The sequence below is a fragment of the Ursus arctos genome, unplaced genomic scaffold (genome assembly GCF_023065955.2).
Source record: "Ursus arctos isolate Adak ecotype North America unplaced genomic scaffold, UrsArc2.0 scaffold_29, whole genome shotgun sequence".
NCBI classification, from domain to species: Eukaryota; Metazoa; Chordata; class Mammalia; order Carnivora; family Ursidae; genus Ursus; species Ursus arctos.
Window position 1 is genome coordinate 28892179 of NW_026622974.1, and position 17752 is coordinate 28909930.

A 17752-nucleotide genomic window follows, 5' to 3' on the forward strand; every position below is an offset into this window, starting at 1 on the left:
TCCAACCATTAATTTAAAACTACATAACTTCACACTGATGCCTTTGCAAAAGAATACCTCATTACCTTTTTCAAGTTAGCTCTATTCAAGTAATAGTTCAGCCTGACCAACAAGGGCCCTAGACTAGAAAATCATTATTTTTGCCATAAAAGGATGTACCTGACTCCTACAACTGCCAAATTAAAGGAAATTCCTTGCTACTAATAATAAATGAAGATATTAAAGCACAGTGTTGACATATTAAATATTTAAAATATTCTCTTACAAATGATAAAATTAACAACTTTAGTTTTCTAATGACCTCACTGAACTAGATGGTGGAAAATCTAAAAACCAACTAAACAAGATACACAAACCTAACAGAATGGGGCTGGGGAGATAATACTGCCAAATATAAGCATTAAAATTTAAAAATATCTTTTTTATACCTTTTTCAAGAGAGTCCAATGAGCTTTACAAGAATAATTTAATATAACATTTCTGGGAGAAGGGTAAAGACCCACTGATTTTTGTGTCTAAAAAATCGGATTTCTGCATCTTAGCACTTTAAGCTCTATTACAAAAGCATTCTTATTTGACAAGTCTCCTCTTGCCTAGTAATTTGATGTACTATAGCAATGAAAGTTCTTGAAGTTTTCGAAATTAAGGAAATAGGCTAAAGTGTGAGCAACAGTGTAGAAGTTGGCAAGGACTTCTCATTACCCATTTACTTTTAATAACCCTCAACATATTTTTTTTTAGATTTTTTATTTATTCATTTGAGAGAGAGAGCATGCCAGCAAGAGCTCAAGCAGGGGGCAGGGTCAAAAGGAGAGGGAGAATCAGACTGCCTGCTGAGCAGGGAGCCCAGACATGCAGGGCTGGATCCCAGGACACCAGGATCATTACCTGAGCTGAAGTCAGTCACTTAACTGACTGAGCCACCCAGGCGCCCCAACCCTCAACATATTTTAACCTAAACTAGTGGCTAACATAGGGTGGAGAGCTGGCAGAAACAAGCATGTATATTTTGGGGATGTTCTCTAGGTTTAGTATTCCACCCTAAACCAGAACCAATTTTCTACATATTTAACAGACCAATTTTTTTTTTTTAATTTATTTATTTGAGAGAGAGAAAATGAGAGAGAGAGAGAGAGAGAGAGAGAATGAGAGCGGGGAGGGTTGGAGGGAGAAGCAGACGCCCTGCTGAACAGGGAGCCTGATATGGACTTCATCCTGGGACTCCAGGATCATAACCTGAGCTGAAGGCAGTTGCTTAACCAACTGAGCCACCCAGGCGTGCCTCTAACAGCCAAATTTTTAAAAATTGTGATTCTATTTACACAACTGTATTGTCAGTGTGTCAATTCCTGATTAGGGGCGCCTGGGTGGCTCAGTCGTTAAGCATCTGCCTTTGGCTCAGGTCATGATCCCAACGTTCTGGGATCGAGCCCCACATTGGGCTCCCTGCTCAGCAGGAAGCCTGCTTCTCCCTCTCCCACTCCCCATGCTTGTGTTCCCTCTCTCGCTGCCTCTCTCTCTGTCAAACAAATAAATAAAAATTAAAAAAAAAAAAAATTCCTGATCATTCCTAACTTTCATTTCCTCTGGTTCTAAAGGTGATCCAATCCGAATACACAGCATTTTTTTAAACCCCATTAAAGCCGGAAGTCATAGATTATTTTAGATTTGAACAGCATATCAGAGATCATCTAGACTGAATTTTTTGATTCTTCAAGAAAAAGAAACTAAGACTCAAAAACATACCTAGGATCACAAACTAGGGAGTAACAGAGCTGAGACCTCAACTCTACTGCCTTGACTCTTCAATGCTGTTTTAACCAGACCAAGGTGCAGAAGACTCCTCAGACACCTCGAAATCAGAATTACATACATGAGAACTAGTCACGAAATTTCCATTTCAACAACTACTTAGTGTGAAGAAACAAATTTATTTCAGAACCCAAAAGTTTTAAAGAAAGTACATTTTTATTTTCATAGTATCGTAAATATTAACGGAGTTCTGATAGTTCAGTAAATTCCCATAGCGTAAAATTCCAAAGTATTGCTACTTTCATCTTAATATCTTAAGTTTAAGTAAAATGATCAAATTTCTAATGTTAAATTATTTTCTTCTACTTAACTACTCACAATGCAGTTAGGGTTCCTGTGTAGTGTAAAAGATGAAGGCTGGGAATCAAGACATCTAGGTTTCTATCTCAATTTTATACAATACTCTGCTAGCTTAGCAACAAATATCAACCTCTCTTGATTCCATTTCTCGTCTCCTGATAGTGATTATCATATCGACAGTAACTATTTATTGTAAAAACTTAGTGCCAGGAATATTATCTATATTGTTTCTAACTCTCACATTTTATAAGACAGGCATTATTCACCTACTTTACAGGTGAAGAAACTTAGGCATGGAGAGAGAAAGTTTTCCAAGAGTAGTAGCTGAGCTGGAATTTAACACCAGTTTTGCCTAACATCAACCTAGAATCTATAAGTCCTTGCATTACACTATTTTGCTCATATCCTAATTGATCCTAGTGTGGTTAAGTGAATAAGTACCATATTTGCAGGACTATTAGGGAGATAAAATGATAAAACAAATAAAAATACATGCTGAGGAAACATACTGTGGCCCTTTCTCCAGTTATTAAACAAAAAAATGAATTTTTAGTAAAAGATTTAAAAACTATGCTATTGATACTATTCTTATTACTATTAACTTAAAAGTGAGCATTGTACAATTAAAGGATATATTGATTTTGCTTTTAGAAGTAACACTGTAGATTATACTGTAAAATAGGTATCTTCATGCCTATTCCAGTAGTTGAAATAATATTACTCTGAAAGTCCCATTAAATCACAAATTTAAAGTATTTAATAAAATTAGAAAAAATGGCATAACCTGACACAATAGAAGAAATCAAGGGAACGTGATACCAGTTCCTACCCTAACAAACAGATAAAAATACCCTCTGATGTACAAGAAAAGAGAATGAGCAGATTTTAATACTGGAAATCACTACAAAGTATTTATATTCTAGTATCAACCTACCTTCACCACTACAAATAGATGAAGATACTATGACTGTTGCTCTGACAGTCAAGATGCTTCTCTAGGTTTGTCATGTCTTATATCAGGAAAATAATCAGTAGATAGTGTACAACCAATTCTGTGTGTAGTCCTTGACTCTTTTTTAAAAATTTAAATTCTAGAACGGGGGTTAAAAAAAAAAACCTAGGGCGAATATAGGGCACGATTATTAAACGCAGCCTAAAAGCAAAACTAGAATTGAAGATTTGGTTATCTTTTACCTATATCATGCCTTACAACTAAAAGCATTTATTGGCCCAAAATGAAAGGTACTATGCACTTCGGTTATATGTCCTAATATATGTGACCTGGTAACACAACTTCTTTACATAAAAATCAGCAATACCTCTGTGACCCTAGCTCTTTTCCCTAAAAATGGCCAACACGTTAAACTCTGTAATCCCCACACAAGTAATGACACTCTGACCAAGTCAATTCTCCCGGAGTTACGTCTATACAGAACAACTTTTTTTCCCCACTGTTTTTTAACCTCCGTTGGAGGCAAAAATCCCGAGAGAACCACACGAACCGCACATTGAAGGGGCGTTCTTCACCTGACCCACCCCCTGCATTAAACATTCATTCTGTCTGAAACCCTGTAAATCGCAAGAGGAAGCTCGGACAAAACTGCAAAATTCCGGAAACACACAGAAAGAAAAAGGAGAAACAGAGGAAGAGAGGGAAGACGCGGGGGAGGGCAGAGCCAGCCTGTCAACCTCCAGGGAGCTGAGGCTGGAGTGGAGCAGACGGGGAGGACCCGGTTCCGGGGCAACGCCAACTCCCACCGCCACTCCCTCCCCTCACCTCGATCTCGCGGATGTTGTTGGAGGTGACGAAGATACCGATGCCAATGGGGATGAAGATGAGGCCGATGATAAAGAAGGTAGGTAGCACCGTGCCAGCCGTAAGGATGGGCTGCCAAGCCGGCAACCGTTGCTGTTTGAAGGCCGTGTTATCCGGTCTCCTGTTCTTAGCGGTGCCCCCGGGAGGACAGGGGGGTCCACCATCCACTTCATCCTTCGCGTTATAGTTCATCGCCATCGACCCCCACGGCGCGGCTCGGCGACGCGCAGGTGGACCACCCAGGGGACCCGCCTGCTGACCCTGACAGAAGACGCGCAGGCGCCGCTGCCGCCGCCACCTCCGCTGTAAAGGCGGAAGAGGCGGGACACCCTTCCGCAGACGGCCGCCGACCGGAAGCGGGAGTGGGCTGGGGACGCCAGAGGGAGGGAGAGAGGAAGGAGGGAGAAGACTGAGGGACAAGGGGAGGGGAAAAGGGAAGAGGATAGAAGGGGGAGGGGGAAGGCGGACGCACCGTGATCATCTGCCCTGTGACGACAAAGTGAGGGCCTCAACCCCCGGAGCGTGGAGCTACGTTGCGCCGGCGCGTCCCTAGAAGCGAAGAGGTTTCGACGCTTACGCAATAGGTGTGTCTTGCTTCACTCTCCGAAGCTTCTGTTCTCACTCACCTGCTTCCTACTGAGGTTATCATGGAGACGGCGGTGCTAGGTCGCCCGTCCGACCAGCCCGGCCCAAATCACCTTCATCAACCCTGGAACTGCGGACAAAGAAGTCTTTCTGGTGACTTCGGCGCCGGACAGGTTTTTGTCTTACCTCGAAATCCTCTCTGAAGGGAATCGGCGCATTTAAAAGACCCTACCAAGGGAGCTTGAGCCTGGTGGGATGGCAGTGTTTGCTTGGGTTATAAAACGGCGATTTTCTCTAAAATAAATAAACCTCCACTCAAGACGCAAATGTAAACGTTAAGTGAGATGCGTGGTGGCTGACCCTTTTGTACTAAGTCAAGAATAAATCATGCCAGTTGGTTAACCCTATTGTCTTGCCACTTGTTCTCACTTTTTCCCTCCACTAATGGTCTTCATGTTACCTTTTACCTTATTTTCTTTGTCCGCTTTTCTCTTTTGCACATTGATTTAAGAAGTCTGTTGTAATAAGCTGTAGGTCTTTACTACTGATAGTCAAAAAACCTCAACAAATTGTGGCATCATCATAAAATGAAATACTATGTAGATAGTTTAAAACTGCTAAGTATTTGATGATCCAAGGAGATACTCCTGATATATAAAAAGTAGCTAAAATGATACCAAAGTAGTGTAGGTATAGAGCGTAAAGCCCGACGAAAACGTGGCAATCTATTTTTTGCACTATATATTTTTTGCACTTTTATGTATTTTCCAAATTTTCTGCAATAAGCATGATTTGTAAATTTTTAAAAATATATATATAAATTTCACATTATATTGGCATCTTTGAAATCCAGACCAGAGAGTAAATCACATCATCTGAAAACATACCCAAACTTTATTTTCTTTCAGACTTTGTATTTATGCCTTTTATAAGGTAAACCAACGAAAGGGAAATGAAGACTGTTTAGGCCTCAAATTTAAAATTAAATGTATTTTCGAAATGACTACAAGTCTCAAGATGTGAGTCAATCAAATGTTTATCTGGCAGACAATTGGCTTGCTTACCTGACATCCATTACCTCTCAAATTCTTAGCACTGCTAACATAGGTGAGTATTTTTTGTTTTGATCTACACAAGTTTACTTTCAACCTAGGGCTCAAATGGAAAACATTGACTTATCACAATTAATGGAGAAGGCATGGAATACTTTTGCTAAGTTCCATTGGTTCCTAAAAATTTGTGTAACAATATTGGATATAATGGGAAAATATAAAGCATAAGGCAAGTTTTTTCTTCCCATCTCTACCTATATTATCACATCCGCTAAATGTTACAGTTCCGTAAGAGAATTACTATCTCAGCATTTTGTATAAATGGTCAGTTATTTCGCTCTCAGATTTTTGTTGTTCTAGTGATCTGAGTGATGGGAATACGTTTATCTGTTTTTTCTTTAGTTTTGTTTGTTCATAAGAAAGATTAACTCCTTGTCTCTTTTTTTTCTTATTAGAAATTCCGTTTTGACTGAAACACAGAGTTGTGAAACTGAAAGCTTCCTTAGATTTTTGTCTAAAACTTATATTTTCAGATGAGGGCCAAATAGATGAAATGACCTATTTCAATCTCTTGATATCCTTACAGTTCCTTTTCCTCTCTGTACTGTGCCATCACAATATGCTGCCTTACTGAGCTAATATTTTTTTCATGTCCACATCATTAGCTCAGGGGACTCAGAATTTTATGATTTCCTTGGTTATACATTGTTTTGTGATTGTCCTTACCAGGTAGTTTTTTGTTTTTTGTTTTCATTTAATCTGATGAAGTAGAAAATCTTAAAATGTTATTCAACATTTTTGGGGTAACAAAAGAGTGGTCTCACAATGGATTACCAGTCTATGCATTTTTCACTGTGGTTCCTAGGAGTGACTGGTGTGTATGTGTGTATTGATGGTACATGTAGATCACATTTGTATTGTTCAAATGATTGTTCACTTGCTGATTCCTGGGAAAAGAATTTATGTGGCTGAATGTTATTCATGCCGACTACCAGGTCGACACAGTAAGTGTGCAATGAATGCATGAGCCCAAATATAAAAGTAAATCCAAAATGATAAAGCAGATGCAAACCCCATGATCCGCAAAGATATATATGAATAGCTTTTGGCAGGATAGTTTCATAATAATTTCTTATTTTGTAGCTCAATTGGTGTGTTCAGGCTACCGAACCAGGTAACTAGAAACATTAAAGAAAAAATATTGAATAACTATTGAGAAATTTAAAGAATTAAGAAGAGGAAACTGAAGCTGGTCTTTTTACTGTTTAGCCAAAGTGCCACACAGATTTGCTTGTTAGACTCGTTTGAGTATTTGGTGCTGCTTAAGCTTCCTAGTTTCTAGCCATATTCAAGTCATTTCACTCACAGCTGTAGTATAACAATGTTTGGGAAGATTGAAGAGACCTAAAAAATGTACCTAAGTTTTTACCAGCGTGAATTTCAGAGAAAGTTCTTAGGGACTGGAAATGGTTTGAATTGTTTTCAGTGACTGGGTAGTATTTTTGCTTGTTTATTTTTGAAGGAAAAAAAAATTTCTATTCAGTTAATCATGGCAGCTTACTTTAGAGAACTTTGGTGGGACTAAATCATATTCATGTTTAATTATCTCAGAAGATGTTTAGGGAAAGAATGATAGAGAATTTGTATAATAAATTTAATTTGTTATATTAATTGCATCAGAGATTGGTTCCAACTGACTGTGAAAAATTACTGCTTTTAAAGTTGACCTCTTCCTGTTTTTTATGTTGTGTTTTTATTAAACTTTTTCAGTTAGGAATTTAAGAAAATCCTTTTGTTCTCGCTTTGAGAGATTGTCTGATTAGCCTGAGGTTGTTGGTGTTGTGATGAAAGGTTTTGCAAGTTCATGAATAATAATCATAGTCAGTAGTCAGATAACAAGTCAAACAAGATATCTTAATGGCTAGTCTCAGAGGAAAAAGTAGGCAGCCTAAGAACCTCGTTTTGGGAAGGAAATTAAGGTTTCCTTTCTCATAATTCCACACTTCCTTTAAATGAAAATACGTAATTCTAATAAGATTTCAGACTTCGTGACTCCCACTGTATAGACTCTCTCAGTTGATTACGTCCCATGGCGCCGTCAATTATAGATAAGTTCTTTTCTTCAAATATGATGTTGCCATCTCTAAGTTGACAGTCAACTGACATGTATTATATGTATAATAGTGAAATTATTTTTTAAAGGGGACAGAGGAAGCAAGAGACTTATTACTCCATGAGAATAGAGACATGGGAAAGTAGATCTTTAAAAATGTTTAACAAGGGGTGCAGCGGTGGCTCAGTCAGTTAAGTATCAGACTCTTGATCTCAGCTCAGGGCTTGATCTCTGGGTTGTGAGTTCAAGCCTCACATTGAGCTTCACAATGGGCATGGAGCCTACTTTAAAAAAATTTTTTTTTTAATGTTTAACCACTTATAATAACATTTGGACTATTTTTAGACATACATTTTTTCTGTTTCTTCAAGTTTTAAATTATGAGAAGTCTGGGGAGGAAGTGTGGCAGGCATTTCATAATTACTTGTTTTTTTTGAAACACTTGGGTCACTACTACCTATGAAGTTATTTCTTTAAAAATATTCTTGAAAGATGACTTTCACAAAATGAACTTAAATGTGAAATCAACTTCTGAGCCTGAGAAAGGAAACACTTTTTTTTGGTCAATGGAACTAAATGTTTATGGCAACAAATAACCATGACCTCCTAGACTGCCCTCTGACCAGTGCATGTAAGGGACAGGGTAGGGGTTCCTTCAGCAAACTGTTCCACAACATTTTTATTTTCACTGAATCTTCTGAGAAGAATAATTTGCACCCACTGTCTTCAGTTCCTAACCCATCCAACCTATTGCTCCCCCACTTCAGACCCCACTTCCACTTAAACTGCCTTACTAATTCCGATTCATCCTTTAAGATGCAGGACAGTAGCCAGTTTGAGGAATCTTTGTCCCTCGGGCTGTGCTAAGAGTTCCTCTCAGAGTTCAAGGCAGCTTACACAGACCTCTACCTTGCACTTACCGTAATTCTGAGAAATCTGTTTATGTCTGTCTTTCCTACTAGATAAAGCTGCTCAGGGTCAGAGACTGTTTTTATTTGTCTCTATATTTACAACACCTGGAAAAAAATGCCACGGTCTTAAAGACATTTAGTAAATCTTGTGGAACTAACCAGACCTCCTCTCAACTCACATTTTAGTGGGAGAGACTACTCGCCAACAAACAAATGAAATATAATGAGGTCAGTGCCATATAAGATGTGTGCACAAGGGGTTATAGGAGATGCCACACCTCATCATCTTTATGATGTCAAAAACTAAACTGAGGAAATGGGCCCTAAGGTCTGGGTGATATTATATGGTTCCCCATGCAGGAAAGAATAGGATCAAAAATAAAAGAACATAGGGAAAGTTGAACCATATTCAGCACTCATTATTGATGATTTGCAAGACTCCATACCCTGGCTGATCGTGTTCCTTTTCTCAAGATCTTAGGTTGTTTCCCTGGAAACCAAGATCACTGTTACTCCCCATTCTTGAGAGTTAGCTTATACAGTCCATTTGTCCCACTTGTCTACTTGCAACAATGCTCTATGTGGAAACCAGTGCTTGGCCTCTGTGAACTGAAAATGACCACACTTTTCTTGTTAAAATGGCATAGGCCAGGGGCGCCTGGGTGGCGCAGTCGTTAAGCGTCTGCCTTTGGCTCAGGGCGTGATCCTGGCGCTCTGGGATCAAGCCCCACATCAGGCTCCTCTGCTGGGAGCCTGCTTCTTCCTCTCCCACTCCCCCTGCTGGTGTTCCCTCTCTCGCTGGCTGTCTCTCTCTCTGTCAAATAAATAAATAGAATCTTTAAATAAAATAAAATAAAATAAAATAAATGGCATAGGCCATCTAGTGGTCTGATGAGGAACCTCTGTCTTTGCAGAGAGCCTATCTTCCCTTAAGATCGATGATTATTGAGAGTCTTCTTGTTTAATCCAAATACTCTGCATCTAAAATCTTCAGTGGGCACAGAGGTTTCTACGAGGGAAGGATCAGCAGCCAGAACAGTTTGGTGAGGAAGCTCTGGCGTTGAACAGTCTGGCTGAGGTACTCCTCCTAGAGGAGCAATGCCTTGGGCTTAGGAGTCAGTAATGGGTGCCTACAAAACACCCTGCCACTTTGACTAAACATATGTCTTGCTGTCAAAGAGGAGAAAGAAATGTGCCCCCTAAGCCAGGTAACTCAAAAATGAAAACGTGATTATGGTCATGGAAAAGGTCTGTGAAGATTGGAGGAAAGGAGATAGGGCAGCTAGAAGAGTGGGAAAAGGCCTCTCCCTAGAAGGAATTATATTGCCTTTTACAAACATTTATCCAGTATCCAGTATTCACTCTGAGGAATATGCAAGTCCTGTCTTCAAGAAGCTTACAGCCAAACTGGAGAGACAACTTTGCATATCAGTGCTAATCAATAAAGACAGAATGGGAAAATGGACTCCTGAAGAGAAAGAAAAAAATATTTTCTCCTTCGAGACACTTATCTGAAAGAAATGCTGCAAATAATGCCAGTGGAAACTAAAGGAGGACTGGTTATCTTTAAAAAAAAAAAAAAAAAAAAGTGATCTGGGAAGTCCAGGGAACTGCATTCCAACAATTATCTGTGGATGATAGGTCGGTATGCCTGGAACCAAGCAGTCAGTAAGGATTGCCCCAGTTGAAGGAAGGCCTCAAGGTTTAATATCTTTTATAGGTTCCTTGGGATAGCATTAAGCACAAATTTCAGAAGTACATTTTAATGACATTAAAAAACTAAAACAAAAAAACCCCAGTATGGGGCAATATGCCCAATTGCCAACATGCACGGAGCCCAGGGAACTTGCTGCAGTTTCTGTGCACACGGAAATAGCCTGGTGCTCATTAAACGTGACTCTAGCCCAGGGCTCAGGGGGAACAAATGCATTTGAGCAAATATAGAAAGCCCGAGACCTTCCTTTTCCTGGGAAGTCATGAAACAAACAGTGACTTTTGGCCAGTGCTCTTAAACCATGTGCACCTGCGGGGCTCTGCTCCTCCAAAAAGAGGCCTCATTACTGCCTTGTGGGCAAGACCCCTAACATCTGCAGCTTTCATGTAGAAAGCATCTTTGTTTAGACATCTTGCTTGCCTGCTTTTTTGATATGCAGATCTTTAAACAATAAACAGCCATTCCTTTGTCCCAAAAAAGGCAGAGATAAGTAGGGATTGGCTATGGACCACCAACTCTGGCACAGAGCTGAGAAATAAAAGAGGTCAAAGAATAGCCTCACGGTCACCCCCATCCCACTTTTGCTGAAAGCATTACCCAGCAGCCTCTCTAGAAGCTGGGCTGTGGCCTGCTGGCAAAAACCTCGGGAGCATTTGTTCTGCTCAGTAAACTACCGTTAGCCTGACAGCAGAAAGCAGTAAAGTACTATCTGAATATCGACTGACAGTGCATTTGGTGAAGGTAAAGGGCTGAGGGACACTCTATAACCAGTTCTATCTCTTGGTGTGTAGCAGTGTTCATCCCACTAAAGAATCAGACTATGCTGTAACTCGGGGAAAGTATCTCTCATTTTGGCAGATCTGCTGTACCATTTCTGCTTCTTCACAGCGAAAAACGCCACCTTTTTAAGAAAATAGGAAATGCAGAAGTGAAAACTATTTAAAGGCAAATGATTTTAAATAAAAAGGTGAAGGTTGAATGCTCATTTCAAATGATTTTAATTTTATGAATATTATGTTCCAACTCAAAAAAGAATATTGCACAATGTTTTTATATCACAATTGTTACTTTTCTCACTCTGTAGTGAGATTTTGATAAACATGGTTGACTTTGGAAATAACACAAAGAGACTGTCTTAATTGGCTAGATGATTTCAATAACCTGTGAAGAACTGAAAGGAAGATATTACATTCATATAAAAGACAAGTAGATACCCATAAATTCACTTGGCTGTAATGAAAAATAATTAACTTTTCATGTACTTAATAAAACTTAAAGGAGACAAAATTGAGAATGCTGTGAAAATACAATGTAACTCCAAAATTTTTCAATGCACTCTTTTGCTTTCGAAAATCCGTTCAACTGCAAGACTTTTAAGAATATCTTGATCACACTGTAAGCCTTTTACTTTGGAGAAGCTGACATCCGATGTCTTTAAAACAAAATCTAAATAAATACAATCTGCACTGTTAAAAATAATGAAATCTGTGAATGTTAAGGTAAAATTACCCAAATAACATAAATGAAAAAAACACCAAAAAATAAGTGTATTATATCATGACACCAATAAACATTTCTATTCGACCTTACTAATCTACAGCATTTTGCATTTTCCCTATGTAACAAACACAGTTGTTATCATATAGTTATGGAGTAAATTTTGAAAACTTAAGACAATAAAATAATAGTGTTTACTAAGCAAAGTTAATTCCATGACACTCTCCCAATTTTTGTGAATTTATTACAATAACTTATTGTTTTCCCTCTTTGCCTTCTAATTAGTATTTTTAGCAGGGGGATAGCACTGGAGTCTGAAGGGGGATACATGCTTCAGGTGCCAGTTGTGGTGGTGGTGTTTTTTTTAACTTCCATTTTGCATTTTTGTTATTTTTGGAATCGTTGCTCGTCAAATTCATGAACACGCCCAACTTTTGCTAAGTTTTTTATTCATTTCCAGGAAAATTCAACCACAGCATAAAGAGAAGGGACAAAAACATATTACATTGTTTGATCCAACATTTACTCTTGCTCTGCCACTGATTTTAGAACCTGTGAATTATTTCAATAGTGCTGGTGTCTTTTTTAATGCTTAAGCTAGATACTTCACATCATGAATTTTTTTTTTTTTATGGTTGCCCTAAGAGACAATTAATTCTTCACATTTCTTGAAGATCTAACATCTGGAAAATGTGTTCACTATCTTCATCACACCTTAATATTTTATGAAATGCTTGAAAAAAGTCCCTGCAGAAGATACCTCAAAAAATACTCTCTTATCAAAAAGAAAGGGGTAAAACAATGGATTAGTTCAATAGTTGTACCTTAAACTGGAATCATTTCAGAAAATATAATTATTCCATTCAAAACTGATTCCCTTTCATACTGATGATTGGAGATTTACTTAAAATAAAAGATACAGAAATTATGTGAGTCTAGGATGGTGCCAGGATTGCACATGGAGGCAGTTTTCTCCTTTGGATGTAGATAGTGGGATAAGACTGTCTATGATCTTGTTTGTTTAATTCATTAGATAAGGATATAACTATTTGGTGTTTTCTCCTTTCTGCTAATTTTTAATATTCTTTTATTTCAGAACAATTACTTTTTTATTCTTTATTAATTTTACTCATCTGTCACTCAGATTCCATTTGGGTTCAAACAGAGGACTTAATCCCAGCACGAGCAGAAAAAGGCTCAGCATCCATCTAAGTGACTCAGATTGTACCACCGTCCTTACTCTGCATCGCAAGTACCAAATTTCATTATAAATTCAAGAGAAATAAAAACTACAGATCCAAATAGACATAAATCACTTGCAATATCTTAAAGTCAAGAAGTCTTATCCTCTAGCCTTTTCACGATTCATGTAATGAAATTCCCACAAGATGAGAAAAAGCTATTTGATTCAAATGCTAATTTGTGATCTATCAGAATATTTTGCCATCAGAAGTATAAACGTTGGCAAATAGGGAACTTAACTGTGTGTCAAAAAAAGATAACAAGATAACCCTTTTTCTACTTGAAAATGTCATTACGGTTCAGAAACATTTTCAGAAAAAAAAACTCATAGCAACAATGTTTTAAATCTTCACACATACACACTCTAGTTTTCTTAATCATTAATCAAAAGCCCTGAAGGATACGTGATACATTGACAATCATTCAAGCTAGGACAAGCCTACTGTAGCATTTCTTTTACTTACAAAAATCAAACTAATTTTCCATAAAATAGTTATTTATAACATCTACCAAATGTGATTGCTAATTCCACAAAGTATAAGTTAAAACCTTCCAAAGTTACATAGGGGAGGAAATCCAATTAATTTTTCTATTTCAAAGACTCAGTGTAGACTCACTTCTATGCATTTGTAACCTGGAAACAAACTGTCAACTGGAGAAATGGGCCAATAGTGTTACTTGCATGGTTTTTAGTTATCCGTGTGACACTCAGAAGCATTTTCTTTAATCTCGGTAAAGTTCCATCATGTATGATTTCTGCATTCAGAAACTGATACGTCAACTCTTCGTTTATCTTTAAAGTTATCTTTTTAAAGACCTTATTGAAAACATGTGCACATTAGCAAAGTCTTTTTAAAAACCTGTATTACTGGGGTTTCAAGTAAACTTTAGATGCACATTTTCATATAAACCTAAATTCAACAGCAGCTCTGACATTGAGATTTGAGTAATGCATGTTATGCTTTTATCTTTAGAGAATATATTCTGCAACCTACACGCCTTTATGAAAATCTATCCAAATCCTGTCTATCAAGGAAAAAAATGTTATCTGTCATGGAATTTCTTACCATTTTTTTTGAAAGATGCAGATATTAACTAGGTCAGTTTTTATTTTTTGAGCTTTCATTTGGACAGATTGTGAGAAATATCTTGATATCACAGTCCTTATTATAAGTCTCATACATATAAGCAAATAATGCACACAGAAATAAAATTGAACTCTCAGAGCTATTCCCATAACTCTTACTGGTTAAACGTATATATCTCCTTTTATTAATTTGTTTCATATGAAATTCAATTTATCAGGGATTTTGGCACAGAACACTAGACAGGGCAACTTTTAAAACTGGCTTTACATAATTAAAATTAAACTCTTAAATCAATGTTACTTATTACTGTTGAACCGTGATCAGAATCACAGCCTTATACAAGCAATAATAAAACCTCTTCTAGAATCTCCTGCTTCTGTTTTATCTCTTGAATCTCCCCTGAAATATATAGAGTGTTGTACTTTCTTTTCCTTCAGAAATAAAAAAGTGATGAAAGAGAATAATGATAGGTCGCCATTTTGAATGCAGCAGTACCAATACTCTGAAGAACTGACAGTGTGCTCTACAGATGCATGTGCCAGAGACTACGAAAACGGAAACACTTCAGGAAAAAAATCACATTACAAAGTGTATTATGAAAATAAATTACATAGCATGTGCCCATGGACCTGAAAGCTTTGCAAAAGGAAGAGAAATTTATTTTGACACGAAGATTGAATTGCTCTTGCTACCTATTTTCCATATTATCAGCAACGCCACTTTCAGCTTTTACGTTATTATATCCTCGAAAAAAAAAAAATCACTGGAAGTAGAAAATTATTTCCAGTAGTGATCAGTAGCATGGAGAACCTTAGTGATGATGGAGGACTGTAGAAATACTACTCATTCAACAGGGATTCAGAGGAAGTACACACACCCAGTATGTGCTTGGTTTACCATTTCATCTGGAGTTCATACGTAACTGGTGAATGACGATGCTTTCTATAAAGAAAAGAAAGATACAGCATTTTCAATTAAACTGAAAAATCAATAGTTTATGTGAGGGTCAATACCACATCATTTCACTGAAAGACTGCGGACGATAAACAACAAAACAGAAACAAGTACATGAGCCCAATAGCTCCCCCTGCAGTTCTTTACTATTCTTGGGTAATTTCTTTATATTGACATATGTGCTTTACCTCCAAAATTCTTAAAATCTTTTAAACACTGTTAAATATTCTAATAATATTAGGTGGATTTTACGCAAGGAAAGAACCAAACACAAAGACATTAATTTCTACGTGTAAGCTCCATACTGGGAAACCAGACTATTTTCTAGAAGCAACTCTATTCTTCCAGCCATACTCTTTCTAATCTGAGCAATATTCACATATGTTTAATTTCTTTTTTTAGGTGTGTGGTTTGAGTTTTAACAAGGAAATATTCATTATTCTTAAGAAGTCACTAAACACAGATGACTCACATTTGTCTTGGACTGCTTCTTTTTACAAAATTATGTATATGCCTTTTTTAAAAAAATAGTTTATTTATTTGAGATGAACAAGAGAGAGAGCACAAGCAGGATGGAGGGGCAAAGGGAGAGGGAGATGCAGGTTCCCCGCTGGTCAGGGAGCCCAATGTGGGGCTCGATCCCAGCACCCTGGGATCATGACCTGAGCCGAAGGCAGATGCTTAACTGACTGAGCCACCAGGCACCCCTTATGCATATGCTTTTAAATCTAAATTCTTTCTTACAAAAGTAAAAAAAAAAAAAAATTGAAATAGTACCAGCCATGTTATGGGTGTGTGATATTTGTATTTATTTGATTGATTTCGCTTTTACCTTAACCTTTATGCCTTCACGAAAATGTATCATTTTTTTTCAGTCTCTTATTCAAGGACTACTTATTGTGGCTCTCCTACATGCCCATCACTGTGCTAGGCATGGAACTACATAAGTGACCCAAATGAGAAAGAGTCCTGCCATTGTTGAGATGATAAAGAACAGAGCAAAGAAATAACTAAGCTTCAAATGGTTTCTTCACCTGAAAAATGTACTACCTCCCCGACAATATATGGCAGTGTTGTGAGTGTAGAAACTAATGTCAGGGTTTATCAATAACATGCGGAAATTTCCACCTATTATTTTCACTTTAATTTCAAATAATTAATATTTACATTTACTTAAGTAGTTAACATCTAAACATTAATTAAAACATATTATGTCAGAGACCTATAGATTTGTGCTAATCAAGTGGATGATCCTTTGTCAGTTTCTTAATTGGGTTTTATTAACTTTACTTCATTTCACGCTGACCACTAGGTGGCGATATTTCCATTCCTTCCTTCGACCTTTTGATTTGAATCTGGGATAAGACAGCAAAGCAAAGTAAAATGAAATACATAAAGGTTTATATACTTAATAAAACTTAGCTATGAAAGTTTTGTAATGCTTCTAAGACAGACATATGATTTTTGACAATACTACAAACCCTTAAAAATCATCTCATTTTTCTCATTGGAAAATTACAGCTCTAAATTTTTTCAATACCTAAAAATCCATCAAAATCTTCAGATAAAAACTAAAAACACTAATTAAAATATTATGTAGTTAAAAATCAGGATCTAAGATTCAAATGCCATTTCCCACTCAACACTTTCTTTCTTAAAATTTCAGTAATAGTTTTCAAAGAGTCAAAAGACATAGATCTCAAGTCTCCCTAATAGAATTAAAGTATCTTCCCCATTTTCCTCCCTTAAGAAAGCATAGAGAACTTAAATTTAAAAGAGTGAATTCCTGGGTTGCCTGGATTAGTTAGGTGTCTGACTCTTGATCTCAGAGTTGTGAGTTCAAGCCCTATGCTGGCTACAGGGGAAAAAAAAAAAAAAAGCAGTGAAATCCAGAATTGTTCTTATCCTAGATGTAATTCAGAATGGGCATGCATTGGTTTCCTCACCACAAAATGAGGATATTAGATATCATCTCTAAAGTGACTTGCAAATGCTAACATTTTGTGTTACCACTCTCTCCTTGAGTGTGCAAACCTCTAAATTCCTAGAGTTGCCTTAATCTTAACATGTTGCCATCCTCATTATCATAATAGCTTTTCAGAATTAGAATTTTCAGAATTCAGGATTTTCAGTAATTGGGTCCATACATAGAAGAAACAATATCTTGTTTGAACCATTCTTCTTCTTATTATTATATATAAATTAGCAAACTTGTGATCCTACATGATACATATATATATACATATGTATATATATATTAATGCTATTAATCAGATTGCATTATTTCCTAAAATCTTTTAAAAGATTTTATTATTTGAGAGAGAGAGAGAAAGAGAACACGAGCTGGGGCGGGGCAGAGGGGGAGGGACAAGCAGACTCTCCGCTAAGCGCAGAGCCCCACTGAGGGCTGGATTCCAGGACCTTGAGATCATGACCTGAGCCAAAGTCAGATGCTTAACTGACTGAACCACCCATGTGCCCCTAATCAGATTGCATTATGAAAAAGATTGTCTCAAAAATACTTGACAATGCTAACAGTTTATTTTATTCTACTTTAATAATAAAAGGGGGTATTTCAGGGACGCCTGGGTGGCTCAGTCCATTAAGCGTCTGCCTTCAGCTCAGGTCATGATCCCAGGGTCCTGGGATACAGCCCTGCATCAGGCTC

The 17752-nt window shown here is 37.4% G+C and overlaps 2 protein-coding genes and 1 long non-coding RNA gene across 5 annotated transcripts in view; 1 reads left to right on the forward strand and 2 right to left on the reverse strand.

Annotated features, from left to right (window-relative positions):
* The window catches only part of TMEM30A (transmembrane protein 30A), a 34239-nt gene extending 29815 nt beyond the window's left edge, over window positions 1-4424 (reverse strand). Inside the window, 2 exon segments of the mRNA XM_026507067.4 lie at window positions 3890-4237; window positions 4239-4424. Of these exon segments, the coding sequence (XP_026362852.1) occupies window positions 3890-4237; window positions 4239-4409 (519 nt within the window). The 5' untranslated portion in view covers window positions 4410-4424.
* LOC125282828 (uncharacterized) lies at window positions 4391-8973 on the forward strand. Its single transcript, XR_007190156.2, has 2 exons — window positions 4391-4512; window positions 5422-8973. It is a non-coding gene; the product is annotated as an uncharacterized LOC125282828 (long non-coding RNA).
* A 2311-nt stretch (window positions 8974-11284) lies between these two features.
* The window catches only part of FILIP1 (filamin A interacting protein 1), a 176322-nt gene continuing 169854 nt past the window's right edge, over window positions 11285-17752 (reverse strand). For 2 of the 3 annotated variants that reach the window (XM_044387113.3, XM_026507066.4), the window contains one exon: window positions 11285-15072. In XM_044387113.3, coding sequence (XP_044243048.3) covers window positions 15043-15072 — 30 coding nt within the window. In that variant the 3' untranslated portion in view covers window positions 11285-15042. The remainder of the gene's footprint in view (window positions 15073-17752) is intronic. The other variant, XM_026507064.4, reaches the window with a different exon arrangement.